The sequence below is a fragment of the Mustelus asterias genome, chromosome 7 (assembly GCF_964213995.1).
Source record: "Mustelus asterias chromosome 7, sMusAst1.hap1.1, whole genome shotgun sequence".
In the NCBI taxonomy this organism is placed as follows: domain Eukaryota; kingdom Metazoa; phylum Chordata; class Chondrichthyes; order Carcharhiniformes; family Triakidae; genus Mustelus; species Mustelus asterias.
The window spans coordinates 33,183,586-33,206,271 of record NC_135807.1 but is presented as its reverse complement, the minus strand read 5'-3'; the positions used below and the strand labels follow the sequence as shown (position 1 = coordinate 33,206,271).

General features: G+C 41.6%; 1 protein-coding gene across 1 annotated transcript in view; it reads left to right on the top strand.

The window, feature by feature from the left end:
• zc3h3 (zinc finger CCCH-type containing 3) overlaps positions 1-22,686 on the top strand; it is a 248,604-nt gene that overhangs the window by 180,307 nt on the left and 45,611 nt on the right. The window contains exon 10 of the mRNA XM_078215840.1: positions 21,706-21,899. Within this exon, the coding sequence (XP_078071966.1) occupies positions 21,706-21,899 (194 nt within the window). The remainder of the gene's footprint in view (positions 1-21,705; positions 21,900-22,686) is intronic.

The window sequence follows — 22,686 nt, the reverse complement described above, 5'->3', positions numbered from 1 at the left end:
ACAGATTACTACATAAAGTTCAAGTGCATGAGATTGCGGGCAATGTCTTGAGCTGGATAGAAAGCTGTTTAACAGACAGGAAGCAAAGCATTGGAATAAATGGGTCGTTTTCCGATTGATGGATAGTGACTAGTGGGGTACCACAGGGATCTGTGCTGGGACACTCAACTGTTCACATTTAAGAATGATTTGGAAGAGGGAACTAAATGTATTATCTCCATATTTGCAGATACAAAGTTGGGTGGGAGGGTGAGCTGTGAGGAGGTTGCAGCTCCTCACAGCTCACCCTGTGATTTGGACAGGCTGGACGGGCATATGCATGGCAAATGCAGTATAATGTGGATAAATGTGAGGTTATCCACTTCGGTAGCAACAATGGGATGCAGATTATTATTTGAATGGGTGCAAGTTGAGAGAGGTGGATACTCAGCAAGACCTTGGTGTCCTCGATTATCAGTCGCTGAAAGCAAGTGCGAGGTACTGCAGGCAGTAAGGAAGGCAAATGTAATGTTGGCCTTCATAGCATGAAGATTTGAGTATAGGCATAGGGATGTTTTACTGCAATTGTATAGGGCGTTGGTGAGATCACACCTGGAGTAATATGTGCAGTTTTGGTATCCTCATCTGAGGAAGGGTGTTCTTGCTATAGAGGGAGTGCAGCAAAGGTTTACCAGGCTTATTCTCAGGGTGGCAGGTCTGGTATGTGAGGAGAGACTAAGTCAGTTAGGATTACATCAATTGCAGTTTAGAAAAGTGAGAGGGGATGTCATGGAAACTTATACAATTCTAACAGGATTATGCAGGATAGATTCAGAAAGAATGTTCCCAATAGTGAGGGAGTCCAGAACTAATGGGTATAGTTTGAGGATAAGGGGTAAACCTTTTAGGATTGAGGTGAGGAGAAATGTCTTCACCCAGAGAGTGTGAATGTGTTGAATTCACTACCACAGAAAGTAGTTGAGGCCAAAACATTGTGTGATTTCAAAAAAGAATTAGATATAGCCCTTGGGGGTTAATGGATCAAGGGATATAGAGGAAAGACATATTGAATTTAATAATCAACCATGATCATAGTGAATGGCAGAACAGGTTCAAAGGGCTGAATGGCCTGCTCCTGCTTCTATTTTCTATGTATATTTCGATGTATGTCAGAGTTTCCGAACACTTGCAAACAGCAAATATAGGAAATTTGGTATTATGGTGGTAATAGAGAGTCTACCAACCACATTCTGAATGTCCTTAGAGTCGAGAAAGTTAAGAGATCTAGTTGATCGAATAAATAATGAGCCAATGTTTCCAGTGGCAGAGGGTCAGTAATCAGATTTAAGACGATTGGGGAAAAAAACAAAGATGAGGTAACGTTTTCTAACACTGATTTATTGTGATCTGGAATGCACTATCCCACAAGGGTGATGGAGACAGATTCAATCATATTATTTAAAAGACAATTGGAAGGTTGCCCTCTAGGATAAGAGCAGAGCAATGGGATTAATTGAATATATCAAAAGGGCTGGGTGGAATACTTTATTTCTGTCTTGTATCACTCTATGGCTGCCTGCTTTGAAGGGTCTATTGAGGAGGAAATGAAGGAAATTAGTATGAATAGAAAGATAGTGCTAAAGAAATTATTGGGACTGAAAGCTGATAAATTCTTGGGGTTAATAGTCTACATTACAGGGTACTAAAAGAGGTGGCTGTGGAAATAGTGGATGCATTGATTGTCATCTTCCAAAATTCTGACAATCCTGGAACAATCCCAGCAGATTGGAGGGTGGCAAATGTGACCCCACTATTTAAAAAAGGATGTTTAAACTGAATTACAAACAGATTGGCCTAACGTCAGTCGTAAGGAAAATACTGGAGTCTATTATAAAGGACACCTAAAAAAGTCAACATGGATTTATGAAAGAGAAATCGTGTTTGACAAATTTACTGGAGTTTTTTGAGGACATAACTAATGTAGGATGGATATGGTGTATTTGGATTTTCAAAAAGTTTTTGCTAAAGTCCCACATAAAAGGATAGTGTGAAAAATTAAAACGCATGGGATTGGGGATTAATATACTGGCATGGATTGAGAATTGGTTATCGGACAGGAAACAGACGGAATAAATGGGTGTTTTTGAAGTGGCAGGCTCTGACTGGTGGAGACCCGGAGGGATCAATGCTTAGGCCCCAGCTATTCACAATATACATCAATGGTTTGGTTGGGGGAATCAAATGTAATGTTCCAAGTTCGCTGATAATATGAAATTTGGTGGGAATGTTAGTGGTAAGGAGAATGTTAAGTGACTTCAAGTTGAGTGAGTGGGCAAACACATGGCAGAAGCCATGTGAAGTTATCCACTTCAGATGGAGAAATGGAATGACTTGAGTATTATTTAGAGTCATAGAGGTTTACAGCATGGAAACAGGCCCTTCGGCCCAACTTGTCCATGCTGCCATTTTTTTAAACCCCTAAGCTAATCCCAATTACCTGCATTTGGCCCATATCCCTCTATACCCATCTTCCATGTAACTATCTATAGATTTTAAATGGTAGAAGATGGGAAATGTTAATTTACAAAGGGACCTGCGTGTCCTCCTACACAGGTCACTGAAAGCAAGCATGCAGGTACAGCAAGCAGTTCGAAGGTAAATGATATTTTGGCTTTTATTGCAAGAGGGCTTTGAGTACAGGAGCAAGGACTGTCGCCATACAGGGCCTTGGTGAGACCACACCTGTAGTACTGTGTGCAGTTTTGGGGTCTCCTTATCTAAGAATGGACATATTTGCCATCTGAAGGAATGAAGTAAATGTCCTCCAGGCTTATTCCTGGGATGGCAGGATTGTTGTATGAACAGAGATTGGGTCGACTAGGCCTGTATTCACTGGAATTTAGGAGAATGAGAGGGGATTTAATTGAAATGGTTTAAATTATGTCAGGGCTGGACAGACTGTTATTTCCGCTGGCTGGGGGGGTCGAGAGCAGTGATCGCAGTCTGAGAATACAGGGTAGGCCATTTAGGACTGAGATGAGGAGAAACTTCTTCACTCAAGAGGGTAGTGAACCTGTGGAATACTCTACCACAGAAGGCAGTGGAGGCCAAATCACTGAAAATATTTAAGAAGGAATTAGATAGGTTTCTAGATTTTAAAGACATCAAGGGGCATGTGGAGAGTGCAAGAGAATAGTGTTAGGATGGAAGATCAGCCATATTTGTTGTGATGTATGTTGGGGAATAAATGTTGTTAGAACACTGAAGGAGCTCTCCTGATCTTCAATAGCATCAAGGAGTCCTTTACATTCAGATGAACAAGCAAACAGGACTTCAATTAATGTGTCTTCCAAAATACAGCACTTCTGCCAAGGCCGCTTTCTTTCACTACTGCACTAAAGTGTCTACTTAGATTATATCCTCAGGTTCTGAGCGACTCTTGAACCACAAGCTTTTGCCTTGAGGAGAAATACTAACAACAGAGCCAAAATGACAGAAGATGCAAAAACCAGATAGATGTCAAATTAGATTCTATTAAGCAACATCAAGCTCTTTGCATCAAACATGACTAAATTTTGGTAGTCATTTTGGGGGCAGTTTCTTTTTTACTTAATACAGATAAACACAGGAGTAAATATGGGCCAGGATACCCAGTAGCACTCCCTGATCAACCTTTTGATATTTTGCTGTAACCTTCCTTGTACCACTAGTGCCACCCTTGCATTTATTTTAATCTGGTTGAGCATGTCAAAACTTTAAATGGTAAAACACTTTATAATTATAGTTCAATTTTATCAGAACATACTTTGTTGTCACCAGGAGTATTTGTGGCACATTTGGGAGATCTAACATTAAAGAGGTATTGGACCATGACTGCATGTGCCACTGAATTAATTGTCAATATGAAATCAGGGAAAAATAAAGGGAATTGTCACCTAACTTTCAATGTTTATTTGGCTCTCTATCATTATAAGTAGCTTCTACCAGACAGCAAAAGCCTCCTACTAGACACCATAGCCTTCACCTGAAGGAGGTTGGAATACAGAATTGAGGAAATGGTGCTTCAGCTAGGCAGAGCCATGGTCAAATCCAATCTGCCACACTGCAGGGCGGGCATGGGATTTACTAGACTGATAGAAGGGTTTGAAGCAGTGGTGGGCAACCTGCGTCCTGGGGGCCACATGCAACCCATCTGGGTTCTGAGTGTGGCCCATGAGACAATCTGTTGACCATTGCCCATGCACAAGGTTGCCACATTTTGCTGATTTCCATCCACTTGGTTTTTTTCATACCAATGATACACACATAAAGCAAGGGCAATTGAAGTGAGGAGAAACAGTGATTGAGAGCCGTGCACTTCCTGTGTCTAAAGTGTAAATACTTATTTTGTTTTTACCATTTGAAGTTGATAGTTCTGTTAATATATAAACGATAAAGCATTTTCTATAACTCGTTATGAAATATATGGCATGTATTATTTTAATTATATTTATAAGCACTGCTGCTTCACAGCTCCAGGGACCTGGGTTCGATTCCCAGCTTGGGTCACTGTCTGTGTGGAGTTTGCACATTCTCCTCGTGTCTGCGTGGGTTTCCTCTGGGTGCTACGGTTTCCTCCCACAGTCCAAAGATGTGCGGGTTAGGTTGATTGGCCATGCTAAAATTGCCCCTTAGTGTCCTGAGATGCGTAGGTTAGAGGGATTAGCGGGTAAATATGTAGGGATAAGGGGGTAGGGCCTGGGTGGGATTGTGGTCGGTGCAGACTCAATGGGCCGAATGGCCTCTCTGCACTGTAGGGTTTCTATGATTTCTATGATTAAATGTATTCAATCTTCTTCATGGGGTCAAGGTTAGTGAACAAGCCTGATTTCAATCTTGCGGCCAAATGAGATGGAGGAAGGCCTCTCATGTGGCCCACTCACTAGCCTAGGTTGCCCATCACTGGTTTAAAGGGTTACATTGAGGACAGGTTATAATAACTTCATTTGTATTCCTTTGGTTTTAGATGATTGAGTCATGTGTTTAAAATGATAGTGATGTTTGGGTAGATATGTCTATTAGCGAACGGAGAACAATTGGGCATAATAAAATTAGAACCCCACCATTTAGAAATGAAATCAGAATGCACTTTTTCACATCGTAGTGGAAATTTTGAACACTCGTTCTCAAAAGACTGTGGTGCTGGGTCAATTGAAATTTTCAAGGTAGATTATTGTTTAGTAAGTGTCTCTAAGGGATATGGAGTAAAGGTGGCTAATTGTAAGTTTAAGTGTTGATCAGTTATGGTCTTGGTGATTAACAGGCAGAATTACATACTCCTGTTCCCATCTTTAATGTTCCTAAGTCGTCTGTGAAGATCCCATATTACCTGCACAAAATTCAAAATCCTGATGTTATAAGCATTCTTCCTGGAAGTATTGCTTTGGGTTGTGAAATTGAGCAGGGTATCTGCAGCATTGGAACCTGTTTCTCACTAACCCCTCACATATCTTCTGTTAGCAGTGACCAGGATCCTCTCCAGTTTATAGATTTGTGGATTGAGACCACTTGTATCAGGCATTTCATCACTCAAGGGTCACCCTCAAAAGCATGAATAATTGAAACGTTTTTCCCCACAATTAAATTGTCTCCTCTGATTACCGTCCACTGTACCCTCCCATCCATACTATACACACACACACTCTGAAGTTTTTTGTATTCAAAATTGCAGATATCCGTTCAATTTCTGCACCTCTTCTGCAATTTTCTCTTTTCACTCTGTCCTTGGAGTTCCATCCTTCTTCACATTGATTTATTCCATTGCATGCGGTTATCATTAAATTTGTCTCTTTCGTGAAGTTCAAAAGCTCCTTGAACCTGCTCCCTCCTGAGCCCATGATCATTGACATCATCAACCCTCTCTATCAGCTTACCCCACACCTGCCAAAATCATTGTCACTTCAAAGCCAATTCACAACCCTCAATTCTGATGGAGGATCATCTTGATCTGAAACTAGGATTTTCCAGCCCCGCTGCAACAGATGCGGCGAGTCAGCTAAAAGTCCATTGATTTCAGTGGGGCTAAATGATCCTATACTGACAGGCAGGACCAGAAAGTTCTGGCCATCAAATATGTTTCTCTTCACAGATTCTGCCTGACCTGCTGAGTATTTCCTACATTTTTGCTTTTATTACAAATTTCCAGCATTCACAGTATTTTGCCTCTACCTCAACACTGCCTCTTTTTCAACCTCCTGTTCTTTTTCAATTCCAGGCATGCTATTGCTTTACACTACATTCTCTTTGAGCACCCCCTGAACAAAATCCTCCAATCAGGCTTCCAGGTGGGACCAAAACTATGCTGGTCAAAGTCACCGATCACACATAACTAAGTGGCTGGCATCACCGGTGACACAGTGGTTAGCACTGCTGCCTCACAGTGCCAGGGACCCGGGTTCAATTCTGACCTTGGGTCACTGTCTGTGTGGAGTGTGCACCTTCTCCCCATGTCTGCATGGGTTTCCTCCGGGTTCTCCGGTTTCCTCCCACAGTCCAAAGATATGCGGGTTAGGTTGATTGGCCATGCTCAATTGACCCTAATGTCGGGGATTAGCAGGGTAAATGAGAGTTTCGGGAATAGGGCGTGGGTGGGATTGTGATCGGCACAGACTCAATGGACCAAATGCCCTCCTTCTGTACTGTAGGGATTCTATGATTCTAACTACACCCATCATACAAATAACTTCTGATCCATCATTTCCTATATTACAACAGTGATTACATTTCAAAAGTACTTAATTGGCTGTAAAGTGTTTTGGAACATCTGGATTCAAAAAAGGCATCAAATACATGCTAGTTCTTTCATCCAGCCGTCCCACAGACTTGTGGTACATTGTGTGTCTCAATATATCCAGAAACTACTCAGAGTTGTCATCTTCTGGAAAGGTGAGAATACAGGTGAAAATTCAGACCAATCTGGCAATGATTTCCTGCAAATTATGCCTCCATAGAACTACAATTTTCTTTTTCCATTCCTATCTGTTTTAATATAAAGACTACAATAACTTGTGCTTCTCCTCTTGAATCTGCATTGTAACCTCTCAAATCCCAGATTCCACCATCCAGAGCCTCATCTTTATTATTAATATCACGTACCTTGCCAGTAGGGTCACCTTTCATTTGGCTTCTCTATCTCTAGGCTTTTTCATTGTCTTTACAGCTGTTGCCACTTTCTCTGACCATCTAATTGGTTTCAAAATCTGAATGATCCAAACCAGCTTAACTTTGGCAAAAGTGAAGAATATTCTGCAACTTTGGCCTCAAATGTGAGGAATTTTGGGCATAGTAGCTTGATATCCAAGCCTAGATAGAGCTTGTCACCAAAATGCTTTTCAACTTTGATATTTCTACCTTCTTCCCTACAATTCCATTCTGTATTACCTCCTAGCTGGACGTAGCCAATGTATTAGACACCCCAATTTCTGCAGTTTATTAATCTCTAAGCTCTCTCAGACTGTCAGACTCCCATGTGTTAATATCTGCTGCATAGTTACTGGCTGGAAAGGGTTGTTGATCCCAACAATATTAAATCAATGAGAATGAAATTGAGCAAAATGCAAACGAATGCCACCGTGTGTTTTATGTTACTACCCAAGTCAAATTATACACCACTGAGCCTGACATCGAGGGACATTGGATTATGCACATTTATTGTTTGAAAAATTAGATGTGAAGCTTTAACTGTAGTTCTTTTTAACTACTTGCTTTTTATGGTGAAATTCTCCAGTCACAAATTTACCGTGGGTCGGTCATTGCCCAAAAGCCTGCTTTTTAAACAAGAATGTAAAGTTCCCATCTTATCCTTTTTAGTTCCCCATGTAAATGCAATCCATTTTTACACATACAGGGCATAACTGCAGGAAATGCAAGACATCCAAATTTATTCCTTCTCATTCGTTTGTAAATTTCATCACAATTGGGTCTTCCGATGTAGCCAGCATCAATCAAAATGCCCAGGGAACTTCATTTAACAACACAAGTAACATATAATAAAAGAATTAGTATAATGTTTCCCAATTGAAATACTTAAACATGACAAGATATCATTCTTAATAGTTAGCCATCTCCATAGTTCCAATTTACGCAATATCCCCATGGACATAAATTGCACTATAGAATCAGTTACCTAAAGAAAATAGGTTCATGTGGATGCTTGGTTTCCAACCTTTTAATCCCTGTGGACAGAGATACAGAAAGACACCTGTCTTTTGACTCCTGTATAGCAGCCTCCACAAAAAGATCTATCTTCAAACAGCAGAACTTCAGAGACAGAGACCTATTTTCTGGCAAATCCCAGTCGTCAATCTCCAGTGAGAATCAGAGACTTGCAGAGAGCTGCTTCTCTCTAAAGATCCCAAGAAACTTGTGTGTCTCTGTGAGCCTAAACCCAGTCAGTCACATGACTTTCCTGTTAATAAACCTAATCAAACCCTACTTTGAAAAACTCCAGGAGAAAACTCCAAAATAACAACACTGCATTAGCCCGAACATTCCAGCAATTAAGATCAATTATGCTTCTGCAGCATCAATATGCAGGTTGTTGGTTGTAGACAAAGCAGCACTGATAAATAGAACTGATGGCTTAAAAAAACATCCTGCACAAGAAACATGACACAAATGCATTTCTTAAAGGCACAGTATCATCACAAGTGTGACTTCATTTCTAACTTGAGGAGCATTCCCTTGAAATTAGAATAGTTAATACATAGTGACATTTCAGTTTTTCACAATAGCCAACTTCAGAGTCTCCCCTGCGTAAGACATTCAACTTAATGTTTGTTCCCCAAATGTGTAAATAGTATCTTGTACTATCTCTAATTTAAAGGTAAAATGTGAAGTCAGAAATGAGGAAAATAAAAACTGGAAATACACAAATACTTGCAAGAGATTGATCAAAGGCCTGGCAGAGACCCTTAAGCAAAAGAAGTTCATTTACTTCCAGATGATGACCAACTCGTGTATTTCCATTGCATTTTTTAAAGTTTAATTTGGGAACCACCCAGAAACAATCTGTTTTACCTAAGTACAGGATTCCACTTTTCAGAATTTTTTTAAAAATGGCATGATATCCGAAGGAAAGAACTTGAAGCTCGAATGCTTTGTCATGGTGGGGTTAGGGCGAATTAGAAACCTGGTGAGGTACTTGTGCCTTGTGCACCATCAGCCAAGCATCAGGCCACAACTGCAACCTGACAGAACGAGACTGGTGCTAAGGCAAAAGGGTGAGATATGGAGAAAAAAACTACCACGTATAATGCTCTCTTACAAGCAGCTGACAGAAGATATGGGGCTGGAAGTGGATTAGTGAAATCCATTAGTTAAATATGAATAGATACCTCTTTGTATGAGCAAGGATTTACACAGATAATCAGAGAGGTGATAGACTTCTTTAATGGATGCAATTTGTTAAATAGGTTTTCAATTGTAGCAGTTACATAAAGAGTGATCTTATCTACATCATTTTACACATTGCTTTATTAAAAACGTGGGGCACTGAATTTGCAAAGTTGGTTCTTAATTAAATGAAATCTTATAATTGATTTCAAGTACTTTAACAATCTCTAATAGAGTATAGATTTCTCGTTTGAGAGCCCTAGTTTTAAAGACTGGCTCTCATGTTTATGTTCATCTTTAGTCTTGGGTGTCATGCAGGCACAGATTATTTCACTCGGCGGTGGTCTAGTGGTATTGTCATTGGACTGGTAAACCAGAGATCTAGGGAAATGCTCTGGGGTCTCGGGTTCGAATCCCACCATGTGACCAGCAGCAATGTGGTTGACTCTTAAATGCCTTCTGAAATGGCTACTCAGATGGGCAATAAATGCTGGCCAGCCAGCGACACCCACATCCCATGAATGAATGGGGAAGAAACATGGAAAATAGGAATCATAGAAAATAGGAGTAGGAATAGACTCTTTGAGCCTACTCCGCCATTCAATATGATCGTGGCTGATCATCTATCTCAACATTATACTCTCACGCTCTCCCATATCCCTTGATGCCTTTAGAGTCTAGAAATCTATCTATTGCCTTCTTGAATGTGTTCAGTGACTGTCTCCACAGCCTTCTGTGATAGAGAATTCCACAGGTTCACCACCCACTGAATGAAGAAGTTTCTCCCCATCTCAGGGGAAAGTGGGAAAGAGCAGCTCCTTCCCGGAGGTATGAAAACTGGGTGCATTTGCCTTCTTTACAAAAGAGCAGCTACTTAAATTAATGGACGACCTTTAATGAAGTTAAACGGGCTAGGAATATTATCAAAATAAGGTTGACAACAAGCTACATAGATGATATTATAATGTAACCAAACCTTGGTTGGAGGTGGGTTTTAAGGAGCATCTTAAAGGAGAGTGAGTTGGGAGAAATTTAGGGAGGAAATTCCAGAGCTTAGGACCTCAACAACTGAAGCCACAGCCACCACTGTTGAAGCAAAGGAAATTGGGAATGCACATGATGTTGGAATTGGCAGAATGCAGAGTTCCGAGTGTTATAGGACAGGTGCGGTTTTCACAGGTGGGAAGGTGTAAGACCACAGATATTTGACCACAAGGAAAATATTTTTTAAATTTGAGGCATTGTTGGAGCAGGTACCAAGGTAGCTCAGCTTTGGACCCACAAAATTTGAACAGGAAAGCAGCTACAAAGGGCTGCAGCACATCATAAGTTGCAATGGCAAAAAGTGGACTAATTGTTCACAGTATAGGGACAAGGATAACACTGTTTCTTGTGATATTGAAATGTAGGAAGCCCTGCTACAGGAAACGCACCAAAGGATGGTTAATCTATTTGAGACTGAGGGCTACTCTCCAATAAAAGCAGAAGTGGTGGCTGGTGACAATTGTGCCGTCCTGTCCAATTACTGTTCCTCCTTGAGAGAAAGTGATGAAGGTTTTACACCTCAGAAACATCTGTATCAATTCACTGGTACTTGTGAGGGAGCTGGCTTTGAAGCATCTTGAACGATGAAAAGCGTATTCTTGTGTTTGTCTGAGTGCAAGACAAAAAGCTTCGGCAATACAAAATTGATTGTAGATTTATTTTTATATATATATATAATATATGTGTGTGTGTATATATATATAAAAATTCTAACATTTCATTTTCATCCTCTAATGATATTGACTCATACATTTAACAATAATGGCAAGCTTCCACTACTTCGTCCTCGTGATTGAGCCAAGTGTGAATGTCAGCATATTTTTGGACCCTGAAGGGTTTTGGTGCTTTCCTCACATGACGTACATGTGTATTTTCAGGAATTCACTCCAGCTCCATAATCTAAAGATGTTGAGGCTGATTGTTGTAACACTAGATCACATCAGATCAGTTGACGCCAACAGACTTGGGGCAGAGCAGGTACTGAACCCGAAATGTTCCTATCTCAGACCAGGCAGACGTTATTCTTAACCCTTGTCCCTTAACTCTTGTCCCTTTTACCATTGCCCGACTTGATGTGCAGGATTACAAAGTTGAAATGGAATTGCTGCCTCACAAAGTTTTCACTAATGTATATTGAATATTTAGCTGCACTTTTATTGGGAAACTGATCCCGGTTGCTGCACTTGACCTTTTATATCATAAAACTAGGCCAAAGTAACTTAATTTGTTGGACTTGAGTGTGAAAGCCCCACATCCCTGAGGGTTTTAAACAACCACATAAAGTAAGTTCTGCCTTGTTTCTTCTAAGCTGTAAATACAAGCATTTTCCTCATTCCCCGTCAAAGCGTTGCAATCAAATTCATTTTGCCATGTCAAGAGTAAAATTGGCAATAATGGCTTTGCATTTATAAAGTGATTCTCATATTTAGAGCAATGTCTCAGATATTTCTACAAGAAGGAGGAAAATAACTTGGGTAGTTGTTAAATCTGGAGTAAAGGGAAGAGTAGGAATAATGACGATGATCAAGTGAGCATGCTTTCAGAATTTGAAGGGAGTACGATGGAGGGAACTGGAGAGGGAGTTATAAAGAGCTAAGGGGCTGAATGAATGGGTGCCAATCATGGAGCAGAGGGAACAAGAAGCCAGTAGTTAGAGGGAGAAACTGAGCGAAGGGAATAAAGATGGTGGTGGGTGAGGCTACGGCAAGGATAAGAATTTTGAAATGAAGGTGTCATAGCTTGCAATGATGGAAAGGTTAAGTGGGGTGACATGAGTGTTGTACTTTGTGTTAATGTGGATATGGGTTGGTTATTGTGGATGGATTAAGGCTTGGCAAGGCTAGACGCAGTTGGGTCAACTAAGTCCCTCCATGGGAATGAGATGATGGACTAGAGTTTTGGCAAAATAGAATTGGGGATGGGCAGGTATATTCGGAATGGAACAGAGATTTTGACAACAGAATGGATGTGGAGGAGGGGATTGAGCTCTGGATCAAGCAGAACACCACATTCCTTAACTCCGAATTCAATTTCAGATGGCGATTAGGGAAGCTGATGAAAGTAAAGACAGTGACAAGAAAGTCAAGGTGAATGGTCAGCTGTTCTCATTCACTGAGGTCTTGATATCAGATGGGCAATTTGGGAGCTTGGCAACAACCTTTGTATTAATGAAAGAGGCAGAAAGTTAAAACTGTGTGTCATCAGCAGTCCTAGAAGCTGATCCTCTTCTGGATAAGATTTCCTTGAGGGAGCTATAGATAGTGAAGAGGAGAAAGCCAGGGTTGGCCTCAAAACTGGGGAATTGCTCTTCACTTTTTATTTCCCTTTTCTTCTGCAGTCTGCATGATATGAAAACTCAAGATCAGTGTCTCCCAATTAATATTGCCTAACTTACTTTATCCTTTTACAAATGTTTGTCTTGTTGCCATTCTACACAATGGGCTTTGCCTTTGAAACTTGGTTCCTTACAAATAAAAGACAAAGAAAGCTGATATTACTTGCCAATGGGCATCAGCTTTTATTAGAGTTCCACTACTTTAGAAATATTTCCACTATGGGCATCTATTCTGAACATCACTCTATAGTGCCTAATATAAAGAAGAAATGGCGGACAGATACAAAAATGAGGTTTTTTTTAGTTTTCTGATATTAAACAACTTCTACCATCAATTTATTTCCCATACTCAGTTGCAAAGTGTCACTTCATGAACTTTTACTGATTGTGCAAAAACAAACTTAATTGGAAGCTGGAAATCTGAAATAAAACTAGATGCTGGAAATTCTAATTAGATCCAACAGCATCTATGAGAGAGAATCAAAGATAACGGGTTAGATTTACAGGCCCTGTGGAGACGGGGTTAGAGTTGGATAAGCCTGAAAAATAGAGGGGGATGGGGAGACAGTGTTGGGATGGCTCCCCGAAGCATTCATGCCTTCAGAAACTTTGAGTGGTAGACTGGAACCAGGTCAGCCAACTAGTCCAATTGAGGTTCATCATTTTGAGTCAGGGCAGTATTTTACTGTCTGGAGGTCGCCAGTTCAATTGGGGTGGCAGACCAGGCAGCCATTGGAACAATTGGCTCCATGCCCCAATGACAGGGCTGAGTGGATGAAAGACCCCAGCCTCGTCCGTGAATTGGAGTGTGGCGGGGTTTCCCTTCCAACCCGATGGCCCTACTGGTCATGAGACTTCTTAACTTCCAACTTCAGTTCAAGCATCCGAGGTTGGTTCCATGTTGAGGTCCCCTCACATTTGCCTACCTGCATAGACACCACCGACCAATCCCAATGGGAGTTGCCAGTCTGAAATCACTGCAAACCTCTGGACAGTGAGCACAAAGAAGGCCAGTGAGGAGCCTGCTTCCCAGAAGGATGCACTGGTGAGCATGATGATACACAGCCTGGCTCAGGACACTCGTATGATTCAAATTCAGGGTCCTGGCCCTGTTGGAGAAGTACAATTCAGCTTTTAAGTTGATGACCTCTCATCAAAACTCATGATTTAAAGGTCATTAACTTGCAATGTTAACTCTCCACAGGTGTTGCCAGACCTGCTGAGTATTTCCAGCATTTCATTTCAGTGATTGTCACTCAGTCAGTAATATTTATCTTGGACATTGTTGCGTTTATGTTGGCGACGTGGCCATCCTGTTGAGAGATCCTTAAATTGAAACAAAATAACCCATGAACTTTGTTTTATAAAAGTATCCTGGTGGTAATTTCAAGGCTTCAGCCTGATTGTAAGGTTTTTGTCCAGGTTTCTGATCTATGTTTTTATGGAATCAAGGAATTTAATCCCAAAATTATCAGCAAAAATTCCATCACTATAGCTGGAACTCTACCACCTCACCCACCATGGAATCGGCGCAGACGAATGTCCGACAAACGAAACCTTCGTTGATCTCGGGCGGGAATTTCTGGTCTTGCCCGAGCGAGGCTGCAAAATCCTGCGCTATATGTATTAAAAACCTGTATTAAAGACTGACATTGACTAAATCAGTTAACATGAATTCATGGCTTTGATGTTATCTAAACTTTTTAATTCTTTCTTGGGGTGCAGGTGTCGTTGGCTAGGCCAGCATTTGTTGCGCATCGCTAATTGCCCCTTGAGAAGGTGGTGGTGAGCTGCTGCCTTGAACTGCTGCAGTCCATGTGGTGTGGGTGCATCCATAGTGTTGTTAGGGAGGGAGTTCCTAGATTTTGATCTAGCGACAGTGAAGGAACTTCATGAGTACATTCCAACATATAACTCTCTGCCAATTACATAAACTGTTGCAACCCTGATATTGTATTCTTGCCTGTATCTCACTCCTGAACATCGATTAGAGTCATAGAGGTTTACAGCATGGAAACAGGCCCTTTGGCCCAACTTGTCCATGCCGCCCCTTTTTTTAACCCCTAAGCTGGTCCCAATTGCCCACGTTTGGCCCATATTCCTCTATACCCATCTTATCCATATAACTATCTAAACGCTTTTTAAAAGACAAAATTGGACCTGCCTCTACTATTACTACTGGCAGCTTGTTCCAGACACTCTCCACCCTCGGTGTGAAAAAAATGCCCCTCTGGACACTTTTGTATCTCTGCCCTCTATTTTTAGACTCCCCTACCTTTGGGAAAAGATATTGACTAACTAGCTGATCTATGCCCCTCATTATTTTATAGACCTCTTTTTTTTTTTTAAAGTTCCAGTCTATCCAGCCTCTCCTTATAACTCAAACCATCAGGTCCCGGTAGCATCCTAGTAAATCTTTTTTGCACTCTTTCTAGTTTAATAATATCCTTTCTATAATAGGGTGACCAGAACTGTACACAGTATTCCAAGTGTGGCCTTTCCAATGTCTTGTGCAACTTCAACAAGACATCCCAACTCCTGTATTCAATGTTCTGACCAAGCATGCCGAATGCCGCCTTCACCACTCTGTCCACCTATGACTCCACTTTCAAGGAGCTATGAACCTGCACCCCAAGATCTTTTTGTTCTATAATTCTCCCCAACACCCTACCATTAACTGAATATGTCCTGCCCTGGTTCGATCTACCAAAATGCATCACCTCGTATTTATCTAAATTAAACTCCATCTGTCATTCGTCAGCCCACTGGCCCAATTGATTAAGATCCCATTGCAATCCTAGATAACCTTCTTCACCGTCCACGATGCCACCAATCTTGGTGTCATCTGCAAACTTACTAACCATGCCCCCTATATTCTCATCCAAATCATGAATATAAATTTCAAATAACAGTGGACCCAGCACCGATCCCTGAGGCACACCACTGGTCACAGGCCTTGTTTGAAAAACAATCCTCAACAACCACCTTCTGTCATCAAGCCAATTTTATATCCATTTGGCTACCTCACCCTGGATCCCATGAGATTCAACCTTATGCAACAACATACCATGTGGTACTTGTCAAAGCCATGAAGACAACATCAACTGCACTGCCCTCATCTACCTTCTTGGTTACCCCTTCAAAAACTCAATCAAATTTGTGAGACATGATTTTCCATTCACAAAGCCATGCTGACTGTCCCTAATCAGTCCTTGCATCTCTAAATGCCTGTAGATCCTGTCTCTCAAAATACCTTCTAACAACTTACCCACTTCAGATGTGAGGCTCACCGACTTATGGTTCCCAGGCAATTCCCTGCAGCCCTTAAACAAAGGCACAACATTTGCCATCCTCCAATCTTCAGGCACATCACTTGTGACTATCGATGATTCAAATATCTCTGCTCGGGGACCCGCAATTTCCTCCCTAGCCTCCCACAGTGTCCTAGGATACACTTCATCAGGTCCTGGGGATTTATCTAGGTGCACTTTAAGACGTCAAGCACCTCCTTCTCTGTAATATGTACACTCCCCAAGACATCACTATTTATTTCCCCAAGTTCCCTCACATCCATGCATTTCTCAACAGTAAATACTGATGAGAAATATTCATTTAGAATCTCACCCATCTCTTGTGGATCTGCACATAGATAACCTTGTTGATCCTTAAGAGGCCCTACTCTCTCCCTTGTTACTCTTTTGCCCTTTATGTATTTGTAGAAGCTCTTTGGATTCTCCTTTGCCTTATCTGTCAAAACAATCTTGTGTCCCCTTTTTGCCCTCCTGATTTCTCTCTTAACTTTACTTCTACGCCTCCTATACTCTTCAAGGAATTCACTTGATCCCAGCTGCCTATGCATGTCTTGTGCCTCCTTCTTCTTGACCAGGGCCTCAATATCCCGAGTCATCCAGGGTTCCCTACTTCTGCCAGCCTTGCCCTTCACTCTAAGAGGAATATGCTTACCCTGAACCCTGATTAACACACTTTTGAAAGCCTCCCACTTACCAGACATCCCTTTGCCTTCCCACAAACTCCCCCAATTAACTGTTGAAAGTTCCTGCCTTATAGGTTTATAAGATGATGAGGGGGATAGATAGAGTGGACGTTCAGAGACTCTTTCCTCGGGTGGATGTCGCTGTTACTCGGGGGCATAACTATAAGGTTCATGGTGGGAGATATAGGAGGGATGTCTGAGGTAGGTTCTTTACTCGGAGAGTGGTTGGGGTGTGGAATGGACTGCCTGCTCTGATAGGGGAGTCGGACACTTTAGGAACTTTCAAGCGGTTATTGGATAGGCACATGGGGCACACCAGAATGATAGGGAGTGGGATAGCTTGATCTTGGTTTTGGACAAAGCTCGGCACAACTTCGAGGGCCGAAGGGCCTGCACTGTGCTGTACTGTTCTATGTTCTATACCATCAAAATTGGAGCATTTTAGAATTTTAACCTTTGGGCCAGACCTGTCATTCTCTATAGCTATCTTAAAACTAATGGAATTATGGTCACTGGTCCCAAAGTGATCCCTCACTAGCACTTCTGTCACCTGCCCTTCCTTATTTCCCAAGAGGAGGTCAAGTTTTGCCCCTCTCTTGTCGGACCATCCACATACTGAATGAGAAATTCCTCCTGAATGCACGAAACAAATTTCTCTCCATCCAACCCCCTATACTATGGCTGTCCCAGTCAATGTTGGGAAAGTTAAAATCCCCTACTATTACCACCCTATTTTTCTTGGAGCTATCTGTAATCTCCTTACATATTTGCTCCTCAATTTCCCGCCAACTATTTGGGGGCCTATAGTACAACCCTATCAAAGTGATTTCCCCCTTATTTCTCAGTTCAACCCATATAGACTCAGTGGGCAAACCCTTGGATATATCGCCTCTCAGCATTGCCATGATGTTTTCCTTAATCAAAAATGCAACACCCCTCCCCATCTACCTCCTGTTCTATCTTTCCTATAGCATCTGTACCCTGGAACGTTGAGCTGCCAGTCCTGTCCTTCCCTTCGCCATGTTTCAGTAATTGCTATAATATCCCAGTCCCATGTACCCATCCATGTCCTGAGTTCATTTGCCTTGCCCGTCAGGCCTCTTGCATTGAAATAAATGCAGTTTAATCCAGAATTCCCTTGCTCTCTGTCTTGCTTTTGCCTGGACTGTCTAGAAATAGGATACTGACACTGCCTTTACTATTTAATGTGCTTTCTTTAACTTTTGTGCTGTCCTCAACCTTCTCTTCTGTCTCCCTACTGCTTTGGGTCCCACCCCCCTGCCAAACTAGTTTAAACCCTCCCGAGTTGCTCTAGCAAATCTCCCCACCAGGATATTAGTCCCCCTCCAGTTCAGGTGTAGCCCGTCCTTCTTGAACATGTCAGCTCTTCCCCAGAAGAGATTTCAATGATCCAAAAATCTAAATCCCTGCACCAGCTCTCACACCACGCATTCATCTGCCTAACCTTCCTATTCCTAATCTCTCTCGCACAATAGATTCTTAGATTATTCTTTAGCATCCAAAATCCAAGAATCTATTATTATGGTGCTGCCTGTAACTCCTGTCCATTTATCCTAAACCCATCAATAAATTTCAGCCAGTAGTTCACTAACAAATATCTATTACCCTATATAGAGTCATATAACGCAGAAGAGGCCCTTCAGCCGATCGAGACTGCACCGACAATAGCTACCACTAAAGTCACACTGATCCCATTTTCCAGCACATGTCCCATTTCCTTGAATGTTATGATGTTTAAGGTGCTCATCCAAATACTTTTTAAAGGTTGTAAGATTTCTGATTTCTGACCTCCTCTACCTTCTAGCTTCTGACCACCCTCTGAATGAAAAAAGTATTTTCTCAAATCCCCTTTGAATCTCCTGCCCCTTGCACTAAAACTATGCCCCATCGTGATTAACCCCCCTGCCCCCAATTCGCCCTTTCCATACCTCTCATAATCTTGTACACCTTAATCATGTATCCCCTCATAAATCACCTGGACCCCTCAATTGAATTCTAGCCTGCAATTTTCAAAACAATCCCTTTGAGCATTTTAAAATATGCACAAAATGTTGCCATCGTACAATAGCTATGATCAATGCAACTCCCTAACTAGACTTTTCCTTCATGCTTGAAGATTTGTGTATTACCCCTTAAAATCTATGTTGTCGTACACCTTCAGGTATCTAATATTCTATACATTGACTAACAGAATCTAGTCTGTAACTCCCAGTATTTCCATCCTTTACATAAATTACCATAGCCCCTCAATTATATTTCAGCTGGTAACATTTCAAAACCATTTCTTCATTCATAGCTACCAGGAGTAGGCCATTTAGCCTCTTGAGCCATTCACTGAGATCATGGCTTATCTGCAACCTAAGCCCACATTTTCACCTTTGCCCCATATGCCCTGATACCTTTGGTTAACAAAAATCTCCTATTTAAAATTAACAATTGACCTAGCATACTTGCTGTTTGCAGAAGAGAGGACCAAACTTCTACCCCTGTGTATAAATATGTTTCCTAATTTCACCCCTGAAAGGTCCAACTTTAATTTTTAGGCTATGCCTCCTAATGCTAGACTCAGCAATTACTGGAAAATGTTTCTCCCTATCTACCCTATCTATTCCCCTTAATACTTTGAAAACTTTGATCTAATCATCTATTTTCCAAATTCCAGGGAAATTCATTTTAATTTGTGTAATCTCCCCTCCTAATTTAACCCTTGGATTACAGATTTCATTCTCATAAATCTACTTGGTATTCCCCCCAAAGCTGCTATATCCTTCCTAAAATATGGTGCCCAGAGTGGTTCATGGTACTCCAAGGGGTGGATTGACCAGGCTGTTGAATGAGGAAGTGCATGTTGGAATTTTCATGGAAGTCAGAGGCATTTTGAACAGTTTTCCTCAGTTAAATTTGACAAGCTGAGCCTTGGGCTCCTCCCATTTAAGGGAATATTGTTTTCTGTATTACCCCCTTAAATTCCTCAGTGTGGACCTAGACATAAGCAAGTCACAAAGGGGTTCATTTTACTGAAAATAGACAGCTAATGCTATACTAATCCTCTGGATATAAAGGCCAACATTCTATTAGCCTTTGTTTATTATTCTTTGTACCTATTCATGACATTTTAATAAGCCATGCACCTGAACCCCAAAGTGTCTCCTCTTAATCCTCCAGCTTTTCATCATTTAGGAAGTACTCTGATCTATTTTGTCACAGTTTTGCTAATTCACTTAAAATTATAAAGAAACATTGATGGTTATTCTTCTATCGGTGCTGCTTAGAAAGCAGCCTGTCTTTGAGTCAGTGACAAATTAGGATATGTGACTTTCCATCCCATCTTCTAAGTCAATTCTGTGAAAAGTTGAGCTCCTAAAACATCCTTGGGAGACAACACTCATCACATTCTGTCAATTAGGGAACTTGCTCGTTATCCCTAATCTCTCTCTCTCTCTCTTATGCCATTCAGCCAATTTCCTAACCAGGTCAATAATTCACCTTCGATTCCATGCACATTTATAGGCATCTGTTGCTGTTTGATTGTCAGGTGTATTTTTTTTTCCTGTTTGCTTTTAATGGAAATGTTCCTTCTCCTGCGCGTGTTTTGTATTTGCTGCAAAATGGAAGCGGCCCTGGTAAAAACCGAAGGGAAAAAAACATGAGATTGTTCTCATGCAACTGAGAACATTTAATTAGCCACTCATACTGTGCTAGTTGATCCTCAATATTCAGCTCGTGTGATGATTTACGATAACTAAGGCATGCATCAGTTTTTATGGGTTGAATTGATCCTGCAGGAATTTGATATCTGGAACAGACTACATTACAAGTGTGTAATGGACTCTACTGTGAAATTCCACTTTTGCAGTCACTAAATATTTGGGATGGCAATACATTCTTTAACAAGCCTGTTGTGTGCCAGATTTGTCTGCTCATTACCAGCAGTTATGTTTTGTTTCAATTCTTTTAATGAAATGCAAGGTACAAAAATATATAAACCTCAAACACCCAAACTACGGATCCTCACGATGTGACTAACATCATCAAGACAGTCTGTGGAGTTGAGAGGTAGGGATGACTGGAGCTGTTTTACTTTGGCAACGTGCTGTGACCTGCCGGTGCCTCACAGGAAACTGCATTGATTCATTAGCTCCAGAGAGTTTGAGGGAGACGGTGGCACACTCACTATGCTACAAATCCAGAGGCCCAGGTTAATGCTCTGGGGACATGAGTTCAATTAATTAATAAATAGGGAGTTGAAAACTAGTTTGTGATGGTGACCATAAACTATTAAAAAAAATTTTTTTAAGTGGTTCACTAATGTCCTTTAGGGAAGACCTGGCCTGGCCTGGCCCACATGAGATTCCAGACCAAAGCAATGTGGTTGACTCTTAACTGCCTCTGAAATGGCCGACTGAGCTACTCAGTTCAAAGGCAATTGGGGATGGGCAGAAAATGCTGGTCTTTTCAGCAATGCCCATATTCCATGAAAGGATTTTAAAAAGCTGTAACTGAAGACCCACAAAATATGGGAGTCCAATGGGTTCAAATTGCAATCTCACCTCTGATTCACTGTCAACCCGGAATTCAATTGTCCCCTTTGCCTCCAGTTTTGATTCCTAAAGCTGATTTATTCAGAGTAGATTTCATTATATTTTCTGCACTCTTTGCTGCTTGTGAGTCTCCCCGCTCCAAAACCTTTTTTGACGCCGCTAAGCTGCCCTTTCAGCTGATATTGTTTCCCTGCTGGGTTGATTACTCCAAAGCCTAAGGTTTTATTTTAATATTACATGGAAATCAACCAACTGAACTTTGTGATGTGGGGAGCAACAAAGAAGATTAGTGCCTAACTTTGCCTTGGGTCTTAGAGTAATGTAGTGTTTCAGGGATTTCAGGCCTTAGTGGGTTTTAAATATATATGAAGAATTGAGGAACCAGTTTCTAACACACAAAAAAATGCTTCCTCCCTTAGTGCAAGAAGAAACACACGCTTGTCTGTCCCGAATTCTCCAGGACTGGGAGCTGCACACAGGGCTCCAAGTGCAAGCTGCAGCACCTGCAACGGAAAAGCCACAAGAGGAAGCACACACCTGGAACAAGTCAGGATGGAGTAGCAGAGGAGCATGCAATGCCAAAGAGGGTTAAACTTACAAATGAGACAGAAAGGTAAAACAGGGTTATCACTGAAGTGAGGTGATCTGGGTGAGGGGGGGGGGGTGGGGGGGTTTGGATGGGAGGGGCAATGTGGGTGAGGTGTTGAGTGGGGGGGTGAAGGGTGTTGGGTGGGAGGGTTGGGGGGTGGGGGAAAGGAAAGTGGTACAGGATAGGGGGTGGGGATGAGGGGGATTGGAATGGGAGGGGTGATGGGATGAGGTGGTCAGTGGGTGTTGAGGGGGATTGGATGGAGGGGGTGAGTGGGGTGGCTGGGGAATGGGGGATGGGTGGGAGGTGGTGGGGGTGTGTGGGGCAGTTGAGGTGGGCTGAGGCGGGGCAGTTGAGGTGGGCTGAGGCAGGGCAGTACCACTTGGTTTAAAAATGGTACACTTCTCAAAATTATCTTTTGAATTTAAATCAGCAGTCTAAATTTTCATGATACCCTAAATTATGCTGTTTTAATATACCAGAGGCTTGAAAATCTTGAGCCTTATCAAAATAAATGAAAGAGACTAAAAACCAGGAGTGATGCAGGGTGTGGACTCTCTGTCACACATTTTATTGCTCTTGCAAAGTCTGGAGAGGAAATCCTTTTTTGCATCTAATAGATTACTTAAAAATGGTTTTACAAATCTCAACATCATCTGAGGTTCATCCCAGATAGGCTGTAAATTCACGGTATGAAACTCAATTTGTATGACAACTTCTGGGTGAAGGGGAAACAATCTAGCTCTTGAGTTAAGGCCACACAGATTTTTTGATCATGTGTCATTCTTGAAAAATTCAGATCAGCAATCTA